A 26,243-nucleotide genomic window follows, 5' to 3' on the forward strand; every position below is an offset into this window, starting at 1 on the left:
CACTTCATACACACACACACGTACACACACACACACATACATCCTTTTTCAGATTCTTTTCTATTATAGAGTATTACAAGATATTGAATTAGTTCCCTGTGCTATGCAGAAGGTCCCTATGCCCACGTATTCTTAGGCATTGGGCTTCATACACCATCTCTGTGCTAAGCCCAGGCATGGATCTTTAGATTCAGACTTGTGTCCGTAACCATTTAGTAGACAGCTCCACGTCAATAGTGTCATCCACACACCTCTAAGTCAATGTATTCAGCCATCTCCCGCAAACTTTTCTTAGGGACTGTTTTTCTTAATTAAGACACCACCAGATGTTCAACTTCAAAATGCAAAAATCCTGGACTACTTTTCTTCCTTTGTTTCCCTTTCAAAAAAAAAAAAATCAGTTTTGTCATTTCTTGTTTCTCAGGAAGTCATTAATTTCCATAATCCCTTGTGGTTTAGGATAGTCCTAATCTGTAGAACCAACATCTTTTAAATGTTCTATTGCCATATCTCTTAGTCACTCTCCATCTTCCAGACTGGCTTTCATCTCACTTGTTATTCTCAGCTTGCTTGAAATGATATTTTTAAAGGCAAATATGATCTTGTGATTTCATTATTTTAAACATTTCAAAGCTGCCTCTTGCCTGAAGAATAAAGCCCAAGGTACATAATATTTTCACATGTAATCTGAACCTGGTAACTCATTGAAAACAAATCCGACTGCCAATGCAGGAAATGAGAGTTCTGTCCCTGGGTTGGAAAGATCCCCGAGAGGAGGAAATGACAACCCACTCCAGTATTCTTGCCTGGAGAATTCCATGGACAGAGGAGACTGGCAGGCTACAGTCCCTGGGGTCTCAAAAGAGTCATGCGTGACTTAATGACTAAACAACAATCTGACCCTGACTTCTTTTCCAGCTTCGTCTTTCGCCACTCACACCATCTTCTCCTCCACTCACACCACTCCATGGTGAACCAGATCAAAGTCCTTCTGTTTCAGTTTTGCCTTGGAGTCTTCCCTTCCCTCTCGCAAGGCCACAGCTGTTTTTAACCTCCAGAGTTCCTAACTGCCTCTCTTCCACTCTATGCTGTGTGTGCCAGGGCACTGACTATGTCTGCATCCCGAGGAGCTGATTTGATAAGTGTCCCTTGAAGCAGTAAGTATATGAGGGTGTAAATGAAAGAAGCGAAAGCTTTGTCTGTCGTTGGCAGTAAAAGGAAGAACAAATTACTTTGCTTGAAGAGACCACTGTGTCTGAATTAAGCGACAGAAACATACGGGCACTTGTGGCAAATGGCTTGTAGACTTTGAGACAGCCATTTGTCAGCGATCACAATGTTTGTGTGTCCTCATGCCTGACTAGGAAGGGAAAATATACTTTTATATGTTCTGAAAGAAGGAGCTTTTTATTTTATAAAAGACATTTTTATTTTTATAAACATAGCCAACTTAAAATCTGGTTCGATGTTGGTCATGCTGTAGTGACTTTGACATTTAAAATTTGGCAGCCTTCTTCCAGCCACCTACCCAGAAGCTTGTGAAGCCAGGTATGATCTGAAGCAGGAAGCACTCTGTCAAGTGTGACAGTTCAAGCATCTTAAAGATTAAATCTTTCCTTTAAAGAAAATGACTTTAATTGTAAATGCAAACAAGTTTTCTAAATGATAATAGAATTTTGAGTGATAATAAATTAAGTAAAGAGAACAGTGTCTGAAAATGCTGAAACACATAATCTTGATGGTGTGATATCAGAAAATCACAGAGCAGTTACCCTATAGTTTCTTATATTCACCGTCAGTTCAGTTCAGTTGCTCAGTCGTGTCCGACTCTGCGACCCCATGAATCGCAGCACGCCAGGCCTCCCTGTCCATCACCAACTCCTGGAGTTCACTCAGACTCACGTCCATCAAGTCAGTGATGCCATCCAGCCATCTCATCCTCTGTCATCCCCTTCTCCTATTGCCCCCAATCCCTCCCAGCATCAGTCTTTTCCAATGAGTCAACTCTTTGCATGAGATGCCCAAAGTACTGGAGTTTCAGTTTAGCATCATTCCTTCCAAAGAAATCCCAGGGCTGATATCCTTCAGAATGGACTGGTTGGATCTCCTTGCAGTCCAAGGGACTCTGAAGAGTCTTCTCCAACACCACAGTTCAAAAGCATCAATTCTTCGGTGCTCAGCCTTCTTCACAGTCCAACTCTCACATCCATACATGACTACTGGAAAAACCATAGCCTTGACTAGACGGACCTTAGTCAACAAAGTAATGTCTCTGCTTTTCAATATGCTAGCTAGGTTGGTCATAACTTTTCTTCCAAGGAGTAAGCATCTTTTAATTTCATGGCTGCAGTCACCATCTGCAGTGATTTTGGAGCCCCCCCCCCCCGCCCCCAAATAAAGTCTGACACTCTTTCCACTGTTTCCCCATCTATTTCCCATGAAGTGATGGGACCGGATGCCATGATCTTCGTTTTCTGAATGTTGAGCTTTAAGCCAACTTTTTCACTCTCCTCTTTCACTTTCATGAGGCTTTTTAGTTCCTCTTCACTTTCTGCCATAAGGGTGGTGTCATCTGCATATCTGAGGTTATTGATATTTCTCCCAGCAATCTTGATTCCAGCTTGTGTTTCTTCCAGTCCAGTGTTTCTCATGATGACTGTAGTTGTGGCTTATTTCTGTTGAAATCATTAGATTATTAGAAATAATGGTCACAACCTTGAGATTTTTGAAGAAAGATAAATATATCATCACTGTTAGGAAGATAATTTGACTTCACAATTAAATATTTTCATTTCACACAGTTATTAAGATATGACTTTTTGTTTTATCTCAGAAGAAAAAGTCAATTGGTAGGAATATTAAAACTTAACAGTTAAATATGAAATATATAGCAGGCTGCAGAAACATTGTTTTCTGATTACTTAAAAAACTAAATATGAGAAGAAAATATGGTTTGATGACTTATTTTCTATGAATCAGGAGTTGCATTTCTTCTTCACTGTAAACTAAAAAAATGTTTAAAATCATGACATAGTTATGTTATTTTAACTAGTATGCATTTAATCTGAGGAAAAATATGGAGACTCAGATTAAATCCTGAGTGATTTCCAACATGTTCTTTAAAGCTCTCTGTGCCTGTGTTAGTCGTTCAGTTGTGTCCGACTCTTTGCAATCCCATGGACTATAGCCTGCCAGTCTTCTGTGTTCATAGGATTCTCCAGGCAAGAATACTGGAATGGATTGTCAATTCCTTCTCTAGGGAATCTTCCTGACCCAGGGATTGAACCCAGGTCTCCCACGTTATAGGCAGATTCTTTACCATCTGAGCCACCAGCGAAGCCCTAAAAGCTCTCTCTTAGCTTAGATATTTATAACCATAATCCCAAAGTCAGAAAACAGAAAAGAAAGTCACCTACAAATTGTTGTTGTTCAATCACTAAGTTGTGTCTAATTCTTTGCAACTGCATGAACTGCAACACAGCAGGCTTCCCTGTCCTTCACTGTTTACCTGAATTTGCTCAAACTCATGTCCATTGAGTCAGTGATACCATCCAACCATGTCATCCTCTGCCGCCCCCTTCTCTGAATTTAATCTTTCCCTGTATCAGGCTCTTTTCTAAGAAGTCAGTTCTTCACATCAGTGACCAAAGTATTGGAGCTTCAGCTTCAGCACCAGATTTCCTTTAGGATTGACTGGTTTGATCTCTTTGCAGTCCAAGGGACTATCAAGAGTCATCTCCAGCACCACATTTGGAAAGTATCAACTCTTCAGCACTCAGCCTTCTTTATGGTCCAACTCTCACATCCATACATGACTACTGGAAAAACCATAGCCTTGACTAGACAGACCTTTGTCAGAAAAGTGATGTCTCTGGTTTTTAATACACTGTCTAGGTTTGTCATAGCTTTTCTTCCAAGGAGCAAGAGTTTTTAAATTTTGTGGCTGCAGTCATAAATCACCAGAAAACTTAAAAACACTATATTTTCCAGAACCCTTAGAAAACTAATTCTAGAGTACCTCATTCTTTGCAAGTACTGTCATTAGTGAAAGTACTACTGACTTTACAAAGGGCTTCCCTGGTGGTTCAGTGGTAAAGAACCCACCTGTCAATGAATAAGACATGAGAGGCATGAACTTGATCTCTGGGTCGGGAAGCCTCCTTAGTGAAGGTCATGGCAATCCACACCAGTGTTCTTGCCTGGAAAATCCCATGGACAGAGAAGCCTGGCAGGGTGCAGTCCACGGGGTCACAAAGAGTTGGACACGACAGCACGCACACACTAACTTTAAAAAATTTACACACAGGATCTATGTCATGGAAAAATCACACAGTTGGCTTGTGTGACGAGAAAAATAGTATCACTGCATAATCTTTATTAGACGAGACCTTGCCTGAACTATTCCAGTGTCTTCTTCCCTGTCAGGAGACTTGTGTAAGTGAGTAGTTATTGCAGTGTTCCTGTTGGAGAAAGATGGCTTGGCTAGGATGGTTTAAGCACAGGGGGAGAGAAGGGGATCCATTGCAGAGATATTTTAAAAGACTCAGCAATTGTTTGGACTTTATGTGTCTGTTTGGAATGGGAGGTAAAAATCCAAAGGTGTCAAGGAACATTCCCAGGCTTCTGTCAATGCACCTGGACAGGGTGGTGCCATTCACTGCGCTTTGGCTTAGGAACTCCAGCAACATAGAGCAGCTGAAAGAAAGGGACAGAGAAGAGCAGAGAGAGAGAAAGAGGGGATAAAGGCTGAGAGCCAAACTGGAAGGACACTTGTCACTGTGTCAAGTCATGATAGCTCATCATATAGGCTAAGAGGACAGCAAGTTTGGTCTGGAGAGGAACACGATCAGGTGTGCATTTTGAGTTACTATATGGAGAGAACTAACAGGAGCAAACAGGCTATTACAGTAGTACCGGTGGGAGGAAGTGGGTGAGAACGGAGTTGAAATTTTAAGGACATTTTTATAGGATTTAAATCCAAATGGATGAGGAATTGCAGTAACTCAGCAGGGTTGAAGGGCTCTTAGGCTTCTGGTTCATTTCACTGGGTGAATGGCCAGGTCACTCGGAAAGGGAATCTAGAAATTCCACCCTTTGTTTCCAATGCTTGCTTAATAAGATCAGTCGTCTATATTCAATATGAAAGGAAGTTGGGGAAAATAAAATTACTGAGTCTGCCTTTTTTGCAATAAAGAATCTTTTAAGACTTAGAACTTACAAGGAATCTCAGAGATTACAAATTCCCCTATTTATTGTATCAGTGAGAATAATGATTTTCAAAGACTGGATTGCTCCTGCAGCTAATGATGTAGCTGGAAAATCAGATTTCTGTGCCCACTCTCAGGTTCTGTATGCATTCATCCTCATGCTTTCAGTAGATCTGCAGCATGAAATGTATATGCTCTTAATAAATGAATAATGTTAGTTTACAGATGACCTTTCTAGGAATTGAATAGAAATTTTTAAAACTTGATCTATTCAACTCTTTCTGGGCTGTTATGAGAACAATATAATGTTCAAAGTAAATTAAATTATCTATACTATAAAAAAGGTGCTTGACTAGATAGAGTAGTTTTTCATGCAGGTCAGTTCCTATTTTAATCTGCTCCTATATAGTAGGCGGTAAAAATATTTCTAAGACTCTAGCTTCACTGCGGGGCTTCCCAGGTGGCACTACTGGTAAAGAATCTGCCTGCCAATGCAGAAGACACAAGATATGCACACTTGATCCCTGGGTTGGGAAGATCCCCTGGGGAAGGAAATGGCAACCCTCTCCAGTATTCTTGCCTGGAAAATCCCATGGGCAGAGGAGCCTGGTGGACTACAATCCATGAGGCTGCAAAGAGTCAGACATGACGGAGCGCATGCACACACACACACACATGCACACACACACACGCACACACACACACATACACACACACACGACCTCACCAGTTCTCTGTCTGCAACCTTCCAAAATACACCTCAGGAAAACCACTTATTTAGGAATATACATATAATAAAAATAATTTTTTAAAAGGCAAGTATTTTATTTCAGGTGTTCATAGCGTCTATTCATAGTAGTAAAATATTAGAAACATCTTGAAAGAATATATTTAAGAAAGCTATTCTGCATTACTAAAGTGGAACACTGTATAGTCATTTCAATTAGTATGTGGATTGTTAGGTATCTAGAGATGTATATAAAATGTATTTGCAAGAAAACATGAAATCGTGTATACACAGAGGAGATGCATCAGTGAATGTTTTGGAAAGGATAACAAATTTACTTAGAGTGGTAGAGGTAGATAGAGAGTTCTATTCCCTTTAGGGCTTTCCTCTTTGTTTTCCATCTTTCCTTTCCTTCCTTCCTTTCTTTTTTTCTTTATTTAGTTATGGAATAAGAAAAAGGTCTTTCTAAAACCCTTTGCCCCTAACATTTTCAGCAAATATGGAAAAACTAGGTATCATGAAAAAAATCTCCAAAAACAAAATACCTAGAAAATTTGCAATGTGACATTCCTTTTCACTGCTCCTTTTTTTAAAATTTATTTTTAAATTTGAGTATAGTTGCTTTCAATGTTGTGTTAGTTTCTGCTGTACAAGAATGTGAATCAGTTACAAGTATAGATATATCCCCTCCCTCTTGTTGCTCTTAAACAAAGTTCTGACCTCTTAGAAATATGAAGAGCTATAGTTCTGAGTAGTCAGTAAACAAAGCCTGAAGCTGTGGTTACCTGGGCAATTTTTGTACACATTTAGAATGTAGAGCCTTAGATTTTCAAGGACTTATGGGAAGCAGCTATTTATCCCCCTTTTTCTTCTTCTCTGCTACCAGCCCGGTCTGTAGCATTTAGGGGACAGGCATCTTCACACTCATCCAATGATTATCTTGCTGAACAACTCTAATCTTTTGCTTTTCTCTGAGCCTTGACCAAGTAGCAGTCATTAAATATTTGTCAAAAATAACTTAATGGTGAAATGATTTTTGAATTCTTTATGTCTAATTTGTGTTATAACATAGAATTATACATCTTTTTTAATGAGATTTGTTTTTAATTGGAAGGTGAGAACTTTCCAATTATATTTTGTTTCAATATTTATATGCTGTGCCTACCAATATGTTTCTTTTTTTTAACATTTTAATTTTTTAAATTTTTATTTATTTTTTATTTTTTAATTTTTACTTTATTTTACTTTACAATACTGTATTGGTTTTGCCATACATTGACATGAATCCACCACGGGTGTACATGAGTTCCCAAACATGAACCCCCCTCCCACCTTCCACCCCCATATCATCTTTCTGGATCATCCCTGTGCACCAGCCCCAAGCATCCTGTATCCTGTATCGAACATAGACTAGCAACTCATTTCTTACGTGATAGTATACTTGTTTCAATGCCATTCTCCCAAATCATCCCACCCTCTCCCTCTCCCTCAGAGTCCAAAAGTCTGCTCTACACATCTGTGTCTCTTTTGCTGTCTCACATACAGGGTCATCACTGCCATCTTTCTAAATTCCATATATATGTGTTAGTATACTGTATTGGTGTTTTTCTTTCTGGCTTACTTCACTCTGTATAATCGGCTCCAGTTTCATCCATCTCATTAGAACTGATTCAAATATATTCTTTTTAATGGCTGAGTAATACTCCATTGTGTACATGTACCACAGCTTTCTTATCCATTCTTCTGCTGATGGACATCTAGGTTGTTTCCATGTCCTGGCTATTATAAACAGTGCTGCAATGAACATTGGGGTACATGTGTCTCTTAAAATTAAAAGCTTCTGCACAACAAAGGAAAATATAAGCAAGGTGAAAAGACAGGCTTCTGAATGGGAGAAAATAATAGCAAATGAAGCAACTGACAAACAACTAATCTCAAAAATATACAAGCAACTTATGCAGCTCAATTCCAGAAAAATAAACGACCCACTCAAAAAATGGGCCAAAGAACTAAATAGACATTTCTCCAAAGAAGACATATGGATGGCTAACAAACACATGAAAAGATGCTCAACATCATTCATTATTAGAGAAATGCAAATCAAGACCACAATGAGGTACCACTTCACACCAGTCAGAATGTCTGTGATCCAAAAGTCTGCAAGCCATAAATGCTGGAGAGGGTGTGGAGAAAAGGGAACCCTCTTACACTGTTGGTGGGAATGCAAACTAGTACAGCCACTATGGAGAACAGTGTGGAGATTCCTTAAAAAATTGCAAATAGAACTGCCTTATGACCCAGCAATCCCACTGCTGGGCATACACACCAAGGAAACTAGTTTCATTCTTTTACAGGTGGTTGATCAGTTTTCCCAGCTCACTTGTTAAAGAAATTGTCTTTTTTCCATTATATATTCTTGCCTCCTTTGTCAAAGATAAGGTGTCCATAGGTGTGTGGATTTATCTCTGGGCTTTCTATTTTGTTCCATTGATCTATATTTCTGTCTTTGTGCCAGTACCATACTGTCTTGATAACTGTAGCTTTGTAGTATAGTCTGAAGTCAGGCAGGTTGGTTCCTCCAGTTCCATTTTTCTTTCTCAAGATTGCTTTGGCTATTCGAGATTTTTTTGTATTTCCATACAAATTGTGAAATTATTTGTTCTAGTTCTGTGAATAATACCATTGGTAGCTTGTAGGGATTACATTAAATCTATAGGTTGCTTTGGATATTATACTCATTTATACTATATTGATTCTTCTGATCCATGAATATGGTATATTTCTCCATCTATTTGTGTCATCTTTGATTTCTTAATCATTTATAGTTTTCTATATATAGGTCTTTTGTTTCTTTAGGTAGATTTATTCCTAAGTATTTTATTCTTTTCATTGCAATAGTAAATGAAATTGTTTCCTTAATTTCTCTTTCTGTTTTCTCATTGTTAGTTTATAGGAATGAAAGGGATTTCTGTGTGTTAATTTTATATCCTGCAACTTTACTATACTCACTGATTAGCTCTAGTAGTTTTCTAGTGGTGTCTTTTGGGTTTTCTATGTAGAGGATCATGTCATCTGCAAGCAGTGAGAGTTTTACTTCTTCTTTTCCAGTCTGGATTCCTTTTATTTCTTTTTTTTCTCTGATTGCTGTAGCTAAAACTTCCAAAACTATGTTGATTAGTAGTGGTGAGAGTGGGCACCCTTGTCTTGTTCCAGACTTGAGGGGAAATGCTTTCAATTTTTCATCATTGAGGATAATGTTTGCTGTGGGTTTATCATATATGGCTTTTATTATATTGAGGTATGTTCCTTCTATGCCTGCTTTCTGGTGGGTTTTTATCATAAATGGATGTTGACTTTTGTCAAAGGCTTTCTCTGCATATTTTGAGGTAACCATATGGTTTTTATCTTTCAGTTTGTTAATGTGGTGTATCACACTATTGATTTGTGAATATTGAAGAATCCTTGCATCCCTGGGATAAAGCCCACTTGGTCATGATATATGATCTTTTTAATATGTTGTTGGATTCTGTTTGCTAGAATTTGGGGGTTGAGGATTTTTGCATCTATGTTCATCAGTGATATTGGCCTGTAGTTTTCTTTTTTTGTGGCATCTTTATCTGGTTTTGGTATTAGGGTGGTGGTGGCCTCATAGAATGAGTTTGGCAGTTTACCTTCCTCTGCAATTTTCTGGAAGAGTTTGAGTAGGATAGTTGTTAGCTCTTCTCTAAATTTTTGGTAGAATTCACCCGTAAAGTCATCTGGTCCTGGGCTTTTGTTTGTTGGGAGATGGTTTCTATTCTTATGCCTTATCTTATAGGCTTTCCAGGTGGCTCAGTGGTAAAGAATCTGCCTGCTAAGCAGAAGATGAGAGTTCAGTTGATCCCTGGGTCAGGAAGATTCCCTGGAGAAGGAAATGGCAACCTTCTCCAGTATCCTTGCCTGGAAAATCTCATGGACGGTGGAGCCTGGCAGGCTGTAGTCCATGAGGTCATAAAGAGCTGGAAATGACTGAGAGACTCAACAACAACCTTCTCTGTATTTTAATGAGGTATATGAAAAATAATGCCCAGGACGGAGTTCAGAAAGTTTTTGGATGGAAGGGAATCAGGGGACCTGGTTTGGGTGTTACTCCATTGCATGTTCCCAGATTAGTGAGCGTGAAAATACCATAAGCCAAACTAGGCAGAAATAGATCAACCAAACTCTTGGAAGTTGGCAAAAGAAATTGGGGCAAATGAAACTATGGATAAATGGGAATAGGCCATGGAAGGAAGTGAAAATTCATTGAACTTTGTCAGCTAATAGTGTCTGGGTGCCTTTTATTAGAGCAAGAATAGGACTAAGGGAAGAACATGAGTCTATAAGTATGTAGTATATATATGTTATATATTATACACACACACACACACACACACACACATATGGTCCAACTGGTCAAAAAATGGCAGATAAGAGCATTCAAACTGAAAAGTAAGATTGTAGGAACCATTGTGATCAGAGTCAATAGTTACATTTTCTCTGAGGGCAAGTTGGGCTAAAATGAAATGAATTTTAGGTGTTTTTGTTTGTTTGTTTTTCCCTTGATTAGCATTACTTGTCACAGAGCTAATAAATCGCATCAAGGTTTGTTCAAAAACTGATTCTAAAATTTCCAAGAAACCAATATTTTTAAAAAGAGTATTTTCAGAGACAAACATCAATTTAAGTTTAAATTTTCTAACTTGTTTAATTATACAAGTGAAATCCATAGGAGGTAAACAAAAGCAGATATTGTTTTCCTTCAGGTTCTTATTTGTAAGCTACACTTCTAGCAAAAAGAAAAAAGGGAAAAAAACAATGGAAAGGATGAATGGGCGAAGGCAGAGCCATATGATTTCATATGATTTTGTGTGTGTGTGTGTGTGTGTGTGTTTTTAACCTTCTACAATATCCTGAAGCACATTGTTAAACCCTGTGAAGCCAGAAGGGTATATTCAAGTGCACTAAGGTGTACATTTTCATTTATTATCCACATGGTTTTCTTCTCAGAACTGAAAGCATGTTTGTCCCACTCTCTGGATTCAGGAAATCTTTTTTTTTTTTTTTTAAGCAGTGCTTGAGTAGGGGGAAAAAAGAAGCGGAAATAGTCCTCCGATTTTCCCAGGAGATTTATTTCTGCAGCAGGAGTGGAAAAACAGCACCCCATAGCAGTTTTCCTAAGTTCATCCACCCTAATCCACCCATGCCACGCCTCCTTCTGTTTTCTTCCTGTTTCCCTCCTTGCCACCTCATCCTGTCTCATCTGTATTTTTCCATGACTCCATTTTCCAAAATAGTGGCCTACTTGAGTAAATGGGTTAAGGAATGGAGATAGCAGTGGCCTGGAGGAAGGAGGGCACAGATAAACAGCAGAGCAAGTTCCCGAATTTGAGGTATGGGCATCGGGCTAAGAACAGTTTTGTTTCTCTCTTCTTGCCTGCTTCCTGCCTTCATCCAACCTGTGTGACTTAGTGACTAAACAACAACATAACCTAAACATGAGGCAAAGATTTCTAAGTGTCAGTGTAAGGACAGAGGAGGGAAGACCAGTTTGTAGGCTATTGTGCTAATCCTGGTGGAAGATGGTGGTGGCTTGCAAAAGCAATGGTTGCAGTGAGTGTGGAAATGAGCAATTAGATTCTGCATATGTTTGGAAGAAGAAGGCAGAATTTTCTGGAAAATTTGGCACAAGTTAGGAGAGGAAGAGATGTTGGCCACATCGGATGAGCTTGGTGTGAGTTATGGTGGAGAAGCTGTTATAGAGAATGGGGAGCACATGAGGAGTTTGGTTTGGGATATGATAAGTTGGGACTGTCAAGGGAAAAGTTTTTGCTTTTAATGGAATTTAAGGAACAGTCTAGATGGGGAATAAATGAATTTGAAAATCATTAATACAACTGAGGTTTATAAACCACAAGTTTAAATGAGATTACATAGAAAGGACATGTTGATAAAAGCAAGGAAGTCTTCCAAGGATTGAGCCTTGGAACACGTAACACTAGTGTGTGTGTGCTAAATCACATCAGTTCTCTCCGACTCTTTGCAACCGTATGGACTGTAGCTTGCCAGGCTCCTCTGTCCTTGGGATTTTCCAGGCAAGAATATTGGAGAGGGTTGCCATACCCTCCTCCAGGGGATCTTCCTAACCCAGGAATCGAACTCATGTCTCTTCTGTCTCCTGCATTGGCAGCCAGGTTCTTTAGTGACTAGCATCACCTGGGAAGCCTGAAGAATACTAGAGGTTGGGAAAATAAGGAGGACCAAGAAGTGCCTGAGCTGGGATATACACATGAAAACATACATCATTATTTTAATTATATTTCAGTTATCAATTCACATTTATAAATATGAATATTATTTTACTATGTGCTTTATTTTTCTTTATACCTCAAAAATTATACCTACCTCTAATAACAATATGCTCATGAACATATGAGTGTGTGTAGGTACGTATGCTAATTAATAGGATATTAAATAATTTAAATATATATTAAATCAAAGTGTATATCGTATATACATCCATCTATATACTTTAATTCACTATTTCACCAATATAAAACTATTATACTACTTTCAAATATTTACCCATGATTTGCTATAATATTTATATCCTATTAAATATTTTTTGTCCAAACAAATATTTTGTCTTTGTCTGATTGATAGTTGATTCAAGTGTTTGGATTCAGTTTAAATCTCAGAGAACTATAAAATAGAATTTAGCTATATTCTTTTTATCTTGATAATTAAATTATACTCATAACTTTCTACTTAAAAAGCTGTAACTGTTAAATAGCATGTTTAAAGAGTAAGACAATGAATAGGTAGATGAAATTTATGCACACTTAAATTTATTTTATGGGTTGTGATTTTTTTTTAATATACCATACTATTTCAAATTGGACACCAACATTGGCTTTTATTGTGGAAAATGAGTCTTTCAGCCTCACTAGGTAAGATGCTCATTATTAAAAGGCTTAACCAGGAGAACCAGTGCGTACTACATAACTCTGTTCAAATAGAAACTGACTCAGGAACGTGGGGCAGGAGTTATAGTTATGTCCCATGATGGGATGGTGATTAAAGACTGCATTAGGGATGGAGAGGAAGAAGGTGGGAATATATTGGGAGCGGAAAGATGAAAGGGTGATGGAAAGTTTTGGTGGGACCGACACTCATAATGAGAAGTGAACCAGAGTGATTTGTGCTGAATATAGAGTGCAGCAGAAACAGACTCACAGACCTAGAAAAAAGACTTGTGGTTGCCAGCGAGGTAGAGGCAACAGGTAGAATGGGAGTTTGGAGTTAGCAGATGCAAACCAGTATATATAGAATGGTAAACCGCAGGGTCTTACTGTATCCAATCCTGTGATAAAATCATAGTGGAAAAGAATATGAAAAAGTGTATGCCTATATATGACTGAGTCACTTTGCTGTAGAGCAGAAATTAATGCAACATTGTAAATCAACTCTCCCTCAATTTTTAAAACAACAAGTGAAAATAAGACTAATATTGAACAAAACTGTGAACATAAAGTTGGTGTACAGAAGTTGCCTTAGAGAAGGAACTTTGATCGGGGTTATTGTGTAGTGTGACCAGAGGTGGAGAGGACAACTATAGGCAAAACAGTGGCAGCTCATGTCTCTAAAATGTGCTTCATCGTTCACCTGCATCAGGATTTCCCAAGGTGCTTGTTAGGAAAGCTGCAACTCACTGCAGCAGAATCTCTTGGTGTTGCCAGGGCACCTGCATTCTTTATTAAAAATACCCAGGCCCTGACATCATCCCCAAGTGAATCTAATGCCTGTTAAAATTTGAGGACCACTGAACTAAGGTATAATGAAAGAATATGCAAGAAGTAAATCTTGACAATGTATTCTCTCCAGGGGAGAGGAGACTCTTAGGGAATTTGCCGGGTAAGAAATGTGTAGATAAAACAATGAAAATGGAAAATGTTCAGAAATAAAGTAACAGTGAACTGCCAGGGAAGTATGGTATGAGTCACGGGGGAAGGTCATAGTGACAGAGATCAAAAAGGAGCCGTGGACTGGGACTCCTCTGGTGGCCCAGTGGGTAAGACTCCGTGCTCCCAATGCAGGGGGCCTGGGTTCCGTCCCGGGTCAAGGAACTGTTACAGATTCCACGTGCCACAGTGAAGATCAAAGATCCTGAGTGCCACAACTAAGACTTGGCTCAGTCAAATAAATAAGCAAATAGAAATAAAAATTAAATTATAATAATAAAAGAGTGCATGGGAATGAACATGTGAGAGACCAGGAATGACACACCCAGAAAGAGGACAGATCTGTGAAGATAAGGTGGGAAGACCACACTGGCCTTCCTGAGCTAAGCCATGGGAGGCCTGCCATCCCCATAAGATGAAACCAGAAAGCAATTATAACGAGAGAAGAGCAGATCAGTTAAAAGGGACCACGGAGCAGCCCCCGCAGGCTGCTTTCTGTGTATGGTCCTTAAGAAGTCATATTCTCAGCTGTCAAAAATGCTAGGTATTAAACGTCATCCCCACTCTGATCACACATCAGTAACTATGTATTTTTTTCATTGAAGTATAGTTAATTTACGACGTTATGTTACTTTTACCACTGTACAGCAAAGTGGTTCGTTTACACACACACATATTCTTCTTCAGATTCTTTTCCCGTATAGGTTATTAGAAAATATTAAGAATAGTTCCCTGTGTTATACAGTAGGTCCCTGTTGGTTATCCATTTTATATTTAGTAGTGGATATGTCAATATCTTTATATAATAATTTTTTTGCAGTAATAACACAGAATTGTTTGATTTACTAAAGATTCTGGTGAATTTCATTTTTTATCCAGTCTGAGTACAGGTGAGTAGGAGGACATTCCAGTTCATGATTTTTGTTAAAGGCCTGAGCATAGTCTCCCAGGAGATCAGAAGAACCAGAAAGAGAGAGAATTGTCAGGGACTATTGTTTTCTCTCTCTTCCTCACCGTTGTTACTTGTCATCTGCTTCAGTTTGCATTAAAATAAGTGGTGTGCTTTATTTTTAAACTCCTGCTTCTGAAATTGAAAAAAAAAAAAAAACTTTGAGTACAAAATTAAGAGCAGATTCTAATCATGTTTCTTAGCCTTTATAAACTTCTATCCTTCATTCAGCTTCTTGTCCTATCTCCCAAATAGTCCAAGCAACCAAGGACATTTTAAATACAATTGTGAAAAAAGTAAATAAAATAATAGATTTATTGTATTGTCTCCCTAAAGAAATGAATACTTTGTTCTTTAAATCATTAGCGTAAAGGGAAGGGAGAGTTCTTCTGAAATGTTAATTTTTCTTATTGGGTGCTAATATTTTAAAATAAGAAATGGAAAGAATTATGAGGACCTACTGTATAGCACAGGAACTCTGCTAATGTTATGTGGGAGCCTGGATGGCAGGGGAACTTGGGGGAGAATGGGTATGTATAGATGTAAGGCTGAGTCGCTTTGCTGTGTATCTGATACTGTCACAACATTGTTAATCAACTATATTCCAACATACCTATGGCTGACTCATGTTGATGTTTGGTAGAAACCAATGGAATTCGGTAAAGCAATTATCCTTCGATTACAAAAGTAAATAAATTTTTTAAAATGGAAAAAAGAATAGAAGAAAAATGAAATTATGGGAATATTAATAATTGAGCTGGTAAATGTAAAGAGAATATTCAATATACTCAACAGGGGTTGCAAGGTGAAATCCAGCAAAGGGTTTATGTGCCCATGGGTCATAAAGCCAAACTCAACTCTGATAGCAAAGTAGGGATTTATTGCAGAACACTAAGAAGGAAGTGGCAGGCAAGCCTCAGGGCCACTCCATCTTGGTCTTTTGAGTTTGGGATTTTTTTTTTTTTTTTTAAGGGGAAGAAGAAAGGGCCAGGATAATCATAGTTTCAAAGCGTAAAGCATCTGCCTGCAATGTGGGAGACCTGGGTTTGATCCCTGGGTCAGGAAGATCCCCTGGAGAAGGAAATGGCAACCCCCTCCAGTACTATTGCCTAGAAAATTCCATGGATGGAGGAGCCTGGTGGGTTACAGTCCATGTGGTCGCAAAGCGTCGGACACGATTGTGCGACTTCAGTCACTCACTCACTCAATCATAGTTTCGGGAGTCCAGGGTATCTCTGGTTTATGATTCTCGGGCCACGTGGTCCATAACTTGAGCCTGTTAGTTCATCATGCCCTGGAGGAACAACCTGAGTTTGTAAGTTAATGATGATATCTACAACAACAATTATAGTATGTTGACAATGGTACAGACGACAGCAATTTTAATCAACTGTTCGGTTGATGAGCACAAGATTGAGGTCAAAGAGGACAAGAATGGGTATCAAATTTTGAATAGAGATAGGAATCATAAACTCTGTAAGGGAACTTTGTTTTAGGAAGACTTAGTTTCAATGGTATAATGAAAAAAAGCACTGATGGTTGGATGTAAAGGGATATAACCAAGTGTTGCACCCACCCTGTCAATGTACCAACCGTGGCCACTCTCCTTTTTCTTTGAAGTTTTGCCGGAATGTCTCCTTCATCTTTCTTAATGCATCTGGACAAAGACTTCATGATTTGATGGCATTTTTACCCCCATAATGTGCTTAACCCATTCTTAAATGATGATTATAAAAGTAATTCTTTCATTTGTAGTCAGTTTTAGATATTTTTGCAAGTCAAATGAGGAAACTTCAAGGCGAACAAAAAGGGTGGTGAAAAAAATAGCAAAATGGAATTTTTATGTCATCAATGTCCCTTTTCTATCCACCAAAATTCTCCATATGCTCCCTTAGCCTTAATTTATATTCTCCCCATTTCTCAGCTATTAGAGTTTATGCCTTCTGCCCTAACTATCATGGGGAAGATATACATAGTAATTATTAAATTACTGCTCTGTGTCATGCACTATTTTAGGCATTTCACGTGAATGATGGCTGATCTTACCCACCTCTTAGAACTGTTTGGTTAATTATTCCCACTTTCCTGATGAGGAAACTAAGATTACGCTAAGATCACCCGGCCTACTAAGTGGCAAAGCCAGGATCTGTATTCATAATGGCCTAAATATAAAGGTTTAAACTCTTCTCTCTGTACTGTGTGACCTCAGGTTCATTAGTAATTAAATTTGTTTCGAATGCTAATTCTTGACATATGTAATCATGAAAAATCTTCTTAGTGCTTAAGCAAGGACTAGAATCATTTCACCTAGTCTTTCAAAATATCTTGGCCATTTGACTTGAAAAAACGCAGAATATCACAAATATCTCTTAAAGTAATTCTTATCTGTTCAGTAGGAAGTAGTGCTATTAGGAGTTCTGTTTATCACTTAGCATCTGGTCCTAAGTGCTGACAGTTCTTTCTGCTTGTTGTGTAATTCGCCTTTATCTTTGTTGTTGCAGTACTGGATACCAGTTTATTTACTATTCACCTGAAAACACAGCCAAAGCAAGAGAAGTTCTCAGCAACATCAATCAACTACAACCTCTGATAGCAACCCATGCAGACCTACTGCTTAATTCTGCAAGCCAGCATTCTCCAGACAGCTTGAAGAATTCTTTAAAGATGCTTTCAGAAAAAGTAAGATCCAAATTGTCACTGCAGTGGGGAAAACGAAATACCCAAATCCCCACTGGTGTTGCTTTCTGCATACATTACCTTTCATAGCATCTGGAAATGTAAAATAGACCAGGTTAGAAAGTAAGCTTCAAAGTATTGCCACAGGATCAAAATGAATTGGCCTCATTCTCTTTTCAAATCTTACTGAACATTTTTTTTTTTCCTAGTAGGAAATGAAACCTATTATTGGTTGAAGTATATTTTCTCTTTTCCTTGACATCTTTCATTTTCTTTGCTTCATGGTTGTATTAAATGAATTAAATTAGATTTTGAAAAGTATTTTCCTCTGGCGAGCACCTAATTTTTATGCATATGAAGCTAGCCCTTTGAGTAGGAATGTCACTTCATTTGAGAGCAGAACTTTCATGTGGATTCTCAGCAGTAGCATGGGGTGATTCTTGTGCCTCAGTTTGCTTTCTACAACATTGTCTCCTGGGAGAAGGTTCTAAAAATTTCCAAAATTATTAGTTAATGTTTGAAATGTACTGGGACCTAGGTCTGCATTCTTCCAAAGGTGACTTGCATTTGTATATGTAAAGAGAAAAGCTAGTCTGGCATGGGGTAGATACTCAAACATCAATTTCCATAATGAATCAGGGCATCTGAATGATATGGAGAACCAAGATAGGAAAAAATCAAATTGCAGCTTGATTAGAAATGCAAAGTCAAATGTCTTAGAGTCCAATTCTGGTACACTCATTCATAACCTCTGCATCCTGAGGACATTTTGCAATTTATTATGAGATATTTCTAATAAATATGCCCTTGAAGAAACTGACCAAAGAAAATTCTCAAGATAACATTTTAAAATAAAATAGTATAGTTTATTGCATCCCTGAAGTATAGATTCCTAGAAACTTGAATACTATATCTATCTATATATATGTGTGTCTCAGATATGTTCATTTGTACCACTTTGCCCTTACTTAACATTTTAAAGTCTATATTATCATGTATTTTTCTCATAGGATGTACTCAACATCTATTTTCAGAAGAAAAATAGCTAAGATGTCATCAGAAAAGTCGAGTGAATTGTCTAATAAACTAAGGAGTGAAAAATTAAAATCCAAGACTTCCAGTTCAAAATGCAATCTTCCTTCCATGCTAGGAAAAGAGAGGAAAAAATTGACCCAAATTTTACAACTACCTACATTGTCCAGTATCATGCTAGTGATTACAGTGGCTTAGGTTATTTCACTGAACCTTCAAACTGTGTGTCCATGTTATCTCCATTTCACAAAGGAGAAGATGGAAGCTCAAAGAAGTTTAAAGCATGTACAAAATCAGGCAGGTAGAATCAAACCCAGGATTCAAACAAAACTAGCGGTCAGACCCAGGGTCTAGTTGACTCAGGAATGGAAACCCTTTATGGTATTTTCCATGTAATATATGTCTTGATATTTCCTTTGTTAAGAAATAAAAAATTATTAAACAAACTCCTTAGCAATACTTAAGTATTTTAATAGTCATTGAATATGTTCTGGCTAAGAAAAAGGAAGGAGGAGGGTGTTGCATAGAGTAAAATAATAGAATTCTTTTCAGTTCCATTTCTTTTTTGGATTTGTAGATGAGGTGAGGGCTTCCTGGGTTCAGCTCTGCAGAAAATTCCAGCCGTTAGTACCCCACAGTGGTGATTTCAGAGCTTCTTCCTGTGCGTTGGGCAGGGCTTTGTCATTCCATGCATCGTTTACAGCTTGCTGCGGTGATTTAGGGGAGGGGGCAGGGCACGTATAATATTTTCACCTTACCTTTAATTCAGCATTGGTCCAACTTTTGTCCCTTTATTTTTTTACTGATTAGACAAGTTTTGTCTACTAATAAATCTGTCAGCGCTTGGAATCAGAAAGATTTTTTTTTTTTAGGTTAAGTTTGCAAGCCATGCATTTCTTTAAGAATTCATGCCCAGAATTTCAAAGAAGTACCTAAGTTAACAGAGTTTTGCAGTGTATGAAGACAGTTACTAGCTTGTGGTTTACGATAAAGTATTATCCACGAGGGCTTCCTTGGTGGTTCAGAGGATAAAGAATCTGCCTGCAATAAATCTAGCATAAAAGGTAAATCACATAAATAGCACTTTAAATTTTAGTATAGTTTAATATTAGCAAGAGTTAACTTAAAATATTTTGGCTTTAAGCTCAGAGACTTGCACACTATGGATTAGAAAATAAATCTTTTCTTTATTGATAGCCCCCTTTTTTCTTTTATTGAATGTGAACTGGCATATTTGGAAAACAAGTTCTTGAGTTATTTTCTTAGAAAATCATCCTTATAGATATTCAGTGCATAATAGGGACCTAACTGAATTCCCACAGTAAAATTTTCTATAAATTTTTCATGTTCTAATATGGACAAACTCAATTAAGTGTTTCTAATTTTTTAATTCTTAGTATACCTTCTGACAGATAACTGGATTTTGTTTGCTATTTGTTAGTTTATGGAAATATTAAAGAAATTATCTAATTTTATGATGTAGGATTATAGCCAAAGACAAATTCTGACTATACATGAATAATCCAAACAGAGAAGACAAAGCATAAACCAAAGTTTTAACATAAGATATGAAAGGTTAGTAATAGAGTGGGATAAAAGACACATTTTACTTTTCCCTAGACTAAAATTACACTGCACTAAGACCAAAAAAAAGACAAAAAGAGGAGGGAGAGAGAGAGGAAAGCAATGTAAATAAATTCAAAATGAAAAAAATAAAGACCTAAATATAAGCATATATATTATAAATTAAATGCATGTCTGACATTAGCTTCAAATACACATGATAGTCTCCATTTCATAGAGATGGATAGGCCTTTTTTAAGAAAGCCATAATTATTCTGGGGCTTCCCTGGTAACTCAGAGGTAAAGAATCGGCCAACAATGCAGGAGACGTGGGTTTCAACCCTGGGTCAGGACCTGAAGGAGGAAATGGCAATGTACTCCAGTATTCGTGCCTGGGCAATCTCATGGATAGAAGGTCCTGGCAGGCTACAGTCCGTGGGACCGCAAGGGTCTGACGCAACCTAGTGACTAAACAAACAATAACATTATTATTCTGCTCCTCACAAAGCAATTTCTCTCACTAAGTTGTGTCCTAATCCTTGTGGCCCCATGGACTGCAGCATGCCAGTCTTTCCTTTCCCTCACTATCTCCTAAAGTTTGCTCAAATTCATGTCCATTGAGTCGGTAATACTATCAAACCATCTCATTCTCTGCTGCCCCCTTCTCCTTTTGCCTTCAATCTTTCCTAGCATCAGTCTTTTCCAGTGAGTCAGCTCTTGGCACCAGGTAGCCACAGTATTAGAGCATCAGCTTCAGCATCAGTCATTCCATTGAATATTCAGGTTGATTTCCTTTAGGACTGACTCATTTGATCTCATTGCTGTCCACGGGAGACTCTCAAGAGTCCACACAATTCAGAAGCATCAGTTCTTTGGCACTCAGCCTTCTTTATGGTCCAACTCTCACATCCATCCGTGACTACTGGAAAAATCATACCTTTGACTATAAACTTTTGTTGGCAAAGTGATGAGTCTGCTTTTTAATATGCTGTTTGTCATAGCTTTTCTTCCAAGGAGGAAGGGTAGAGGAAAATTTCATGGTTGTGGTCACCATCTGCAGTGATTCTGGAGCCCAAGAAAATAAAATCTGTTACTGCTTCCACTTTGTCCCCTTCTATTTGCCGTGAAGTGATGGAGCCGATTGCCATGATCTTAGTTATTTGAATGTTGAGTTTTAAGCCAGCATTTTTACTTTCCTCTTTCACCCTCATTAAGAGGCTCTTTGGTTCCTCTTCACTTTCTGCCATTAGGGTAGTATCTTCTGCATGTCTGAGGTTGTTGATGTCTCCCAGCAATCTTGATTCCAGCTGTACTTCATCCATCCTGGCATTTTGCATAATACGCTCAACATATCAGCTAAATAAGCAGGGTGGCAATATACAGCCTTGTCATACTACTTTCCCAATTTTAAACAAGTCAGTTGTTCCGTGTAAGGTTCTAACTGTTGCTTTACCTGCACACAGGTTTCTCGGGAGACAGGTAAGATGGACTGGTATTCCCATCTCTTTAAGAATTTTCCACAGTTTGTTGTGATCCATACAGTCAAAGTCTTTATCATAGTCAATGAAGCAGATGTTTTTTGGAATTCCCTTGCTTCATCTATTGCCTATAGATGTTGGCAGTTTGATCTCTGGTTCCTCTGCATTTTCTAAACCAAGCTTGTACATCTGGAAGTGCCCGCTTCACATGCTTCTGAAGCCTGTCTTGAAGGATTTTAAGCATAACCTGGCTAGTATGTGAGTTGAGTGCAACTGGACAGTAGTTTGAACTTTCTTTGGCATTGCGTTTTTTTTCAGATTGGAATGAAAACTGACCTTTTCCAGTCCTGTGGCCACTACTGAGTTTTTCAAATTTGCTGACATATTGAGTGCAGCACTTTTTATAGTATCATCTTTTAGGTTGTGAAATTTTAGCAGGAATTCCATCACCTTCACTAGCTTTGTTAGTAGTAATGCTTCCTAACCCCCTCTTGACTTCACACCCCAGGATGTCTGACTCTAGGTGAAGGACCATGCCATTGTGGTTATGCAGGTCAGGGCTTCCTGGTGTCTCAGGTGGTAAAGTGTCTGTCTGCCTGCAAGGTGGGAGACCCAGGTTCTATCCCTGGGTCAGGAAGATCCCTTGGAGAAGGCAATGGCAACCCACTCCAGTACTCTTGCCTGGAAAATTCCATGGACAGAGGAGCCTGGTAGGCTATACAGTCCATGGTGTCGCAAAGAGTCAGACATGACTGAGCTACTTCATATTCACTTTCAAGACCTTTTTTTACATACAGTTCTTTGGTGTATTCTTGCCAACTCTTCTTAATCTCTTCTGCCTCTGTTAGGTCCTTACTGTTTTTGTCCTTTATTGTGCCTGTCGTTACATGATATCAACAATTGGTGTCTCCAATTTTCTTAAAGAGATCTCTAGTCCTTGCTATTCTATTATTTTCCTCTATTTCTTTGCATTGTTCATTGCAGAAGGCCTTGCTATATCTCCTTGCCATTCTCTGCAACTCTGCATTCAATTGAGTATATCTGTCTCTTTCTCTCACCTTTTGCTTCTCTTCTATTCTCAGCTGTTTATAAAGCTTTCTCAGACTACCGCTTTGCCTTCTTGCATTTCTTTTTCTTTGGAATGGTTTTGGTCACTGCCTCCTGTACAATGTTACAAACCTCTGTCCACAGTTATTCAGGCACTCTGTTTACCAGACCTTGAATCTATTCATCACCTCCACTGTATCATCATATGGGATTTGATCTAGGTCGTACCTGAATGGACTAGTGGTTTTTCCTACTTGGTTTAATTTGAGCCTGAATTTTGCATTAAGGAGCTGATAATCTCAGCCACAGTCAGCTCAAGATCTTGCTTTTCCTGACTGTATAAAGCTTCTCCATCTTTAGCTGCAAAGAATATAATCAGTCTGACTTCAGTATTGATCATTTGATAATGTCTCTGGTGGCTCAGATGGTGAAGAATCTGCCTGCAATGCAGGATACCCAGGTTTGATCCCTGAGTTGGGAAGATCCCCTGAAGAAGGGATAGGCTACCCACTCTAGTATTCTTGGGCTTCCCTGGTGGCTCAGATGGTAAAGAATCCACCTGCAGTGTGGGAGACCTGGGTTCAATCCCTGGGTTGGGAGGATCCTCTGGAAGAGGGCATGGCAACCCACTCCAGTATTCTTGCCTGGAGAGTCCCTATGGTCTGAGGACCTGGGCTACACTCCATGAGATCGCAGAGAGTCAGACACGACTGAGTGACTAAGCACAGCACAGCACAGGTGTTTAAATAAATCTATATAAAAATGCAATGGAAATTCATTGGGGAAACGATATCTTTTTAACATATAGTGCAGGAACAATTGGATATCTATGTGCAGAGTAAACCATTCCTTATCTACACCTGACACATATCAGTTCAGATCAGTTCAGTCGCTCAGTCGTGTCCCACTCTTTGCAACCCCATGAATCACAGCACCCCAGGCCTCCCTGTCCATCACCAACTCCCGGAGTTCACTCAGACTCACGTCCATCGAGTCAGTGATGCCATCCAGCCATCTCATCCTCTGTCACCCCTTCTCCTCCTGCCCCCAATCCCTCCCAGCATCAGAGTCTTTTCCAATGAGTCCACTCTTTGCATGAGGTGGCCAAAGTACTGGAGTTTCAGCTTTAGCATCATTCCTTCCAAAGAAATCCCAGGGCTGATCTGCTTCAGAATGGACTGGTTGGATCTCCTTGCAGTCCAAGGGACTCTCAAGAGTCTTCTCCAACACCACAGTTCAAAAGCATCAATTCTTCGGCCCTCAGCCTTCTTCACAGTCCAATTCTCATATCCATACATAACCACAGGATAACCATATCCATACATAACCATAGCCTTGACTAGACGGACCTCAGTCGGCAATGTAATGTCTCTGCTTTTGAATATACTATCTAAGTTGGTCATAACTTTCCTTCCAAGGAGTAAGCATCTTTTAATTTCATGGCTGCAGTCACCATCTGCAGTGATTTTGGAGCCCAAAAACATAAAGTCTGATACTGTTTCCACTGTTTCCCCATCTATTTCCCATGAAGTGATGGGACCAGATGCCATGATCTTCTGAATGTTGAGCTTTAAGCCAACTTTTTCACTCTCCTCTTTCACTTTCATCAAGAGGCTTTTGAGTTCCTCTTCACTTTCTGCCATAAGGGTGGTGTCATCTGCATATCTGAAGTTATTTTTACTTCTCCCAGCAATCTTGATTCCAGCTTGTGTTTCTTCCAGTCCAGCATTTCTCATGATGTACTCTGCATATAACTTAAATAAGCAGGGTGACAATATACAGCCTTGACATACTCCTTTTCCTATTTGGAACCAGTCTGTTGTTCCAAGTCCAGTTCTAACTGTTGCTTCCTGACCTGCATACAGATTTCTCAAGAGGCAGGTCAGGTGGTCTGGTATTCCTATCTCTCAGAATTTTCCACAGGTTCTTGTGATCCACACAGTCAAAGGCTTTGGCATAGTCAATAAAGCAGAAATAGATGTTTTTCTGGAATCCCTTGCTTTTTCCATGATCCAGTGGATGTTGGCAATTTGATCTCTGGTTCCTCTGCCTTTTCTAAAACCAGCTTGAACATCAGGAAGTTCACGGTTCATGTATTGCTGAAGCCTGGCTTGGAGAGTTTTGAGCATTACTTTACTAGCATGTGAGATGAGTGCAATTGTGCAATAGTTTGAGCATTCTTTGGCATTGCCCCTCTTTGGGATTGGAATGAAAACTGACCTTTTCCAGTCCCATATATAAACAGTAATTAAAAAGGGATCATAGAGCTTACATACAAGCTAAAAGAAACAAAGCAAGGACTTCCCTGGTGGGCCAGTGGTTAAGAATCCACCTTCTAATGCAGGGGATGCCAGTTCAACCCCTAGTGGGGGAATTAAGATTCCACATGCCGGGACAACTAAACCTGCCAGCTGCAACTACTGAGCCCACATACCCTAGAGCCTGTGTTCCACAACACGAGAAGCCCCTGTGCCCGTGCCTGTGCCTGCGCCGCAACTGGAAAAACCTTGCACCCCACAGCAAAGAGCCCACATGCTGCAAAAAAGACCCAGCACAGCCAAAAGAAGAAAAATGAAAAAAGCAAATAAATAAGTAAGCAGATATACAATAGAAGAATTTTTTTTTCATCTTGGATTAGGCAAATATTTCTTAGAACACAGAAAGCGTGAACAAAAGAACATAAATGATACATAAGACTTTTTCAAAATTTAAAACTGTCAAAGTTTTCAAAAAACACTATTAAGAAAATGAAAAGGCAAGTCTAGACTAGGAGAAGGTATTTGTAAAATAGATGTCTGATAAAGGACTTGTAGCCAAGTGTGTATTCTTACAACTTAATAATAAAACCATTACAAATGAGCAAAGAATTGTAAAGACATTTTACCAAAAACGATGGATGACAAGCACATGAAAAGACACTCATCATCATTTGTTATTAGGAAAATGCAAATTTAAACTAAAATGAGGTACCACTAAGCACCCACTGGGTTTCCCTGGTGGCTCAAATGATAAAGAATCCGCCTGCAATGCAGGAGACCTGGATTCAATCTCTTGAGTTGGAAAGATCCCCTGGAGGAGGGTATAGCAACCTACTCCAGTATTCTTGCCTGGAGAATCCCCATGGACAAAGGAGCCTGGTAGGCTACAGGCCAATGGGTCTCAAAGAGTTGGACACAGCTGAGCAACTAAGCACAGAAAACTACCCACTAGAGGAGTTAAAATCAATAGGGCTGAGCATAGGAAGAGTTGGAAAGGATATAAAATAACTGGAACGTTCATTCATCATTGATGGGTACACGTTTGCAGCTTGAAAAATCAGTTCAGCAGTGTCTCATAAAGTTAAAAAAGAAATATGGTCTCACCCTCCTAATCTCATTTACGTGAGAGAAGGTCTATTCTGTAGGTACTGAAAGGTTGTTGACATTGGAAACCCAGTGACTTGCTTTGTGAAGATCATCCTTTGAGCAACAACTAAGCTGAGTAAGAACAGAGAGATTTGAATATCAAGCATAACGAAATGTCAGTAGTGCTTCTGGGCAGCTTTTGCTGAAATAAAAATTCTGATTCAGGAGTTCTGAGCTGGAA

The 26,243-nt window shown here is 38.8% G+C and overlaps 1 protein-coding gene across 16 annotated transcripts in view; it reads left to right on the plus strand.

The window, feature by feature from the left end:
• Positions 1 to 26,243, plus strand: part of INPP4B (inositol polyphosphate-4-phosphatase type II B) — an 887,198-nt gene that overhangs the window by 711,944 nt on the left and 149,011 nt on the right. For all 16 annotated transcript variants that reach the window (XM_015101375.4, XM_042234315.2, XM_060400642.1 and 13 more), the window contains one exon: positions 17,364 to 17,541. In XM_015101375.4, the coding sequence (XP_014956861.3) occupies positions 17,364 to 17,541 (178 nt within the window). The remainder of the gene's footprint in view (positions 1 to 17,363; positions 17,542 to 26,243) is intronic.

This window comes from Ovis aries, chromosome 17, assembly GCF_016772045.2.
Source record: "Ovis aries strain OAR_USU_Benz2616 breed Rambouillet chromosome 17, ARS-UI_Ramb_v3.0, whole genome shotgun sequence".
Classification (NCBI taxonomy): Eukaryota; Metazoa; Chordata; class Mammalia; order Artiodactyla; family Bovidae; genus Ovis; species Ovis aries.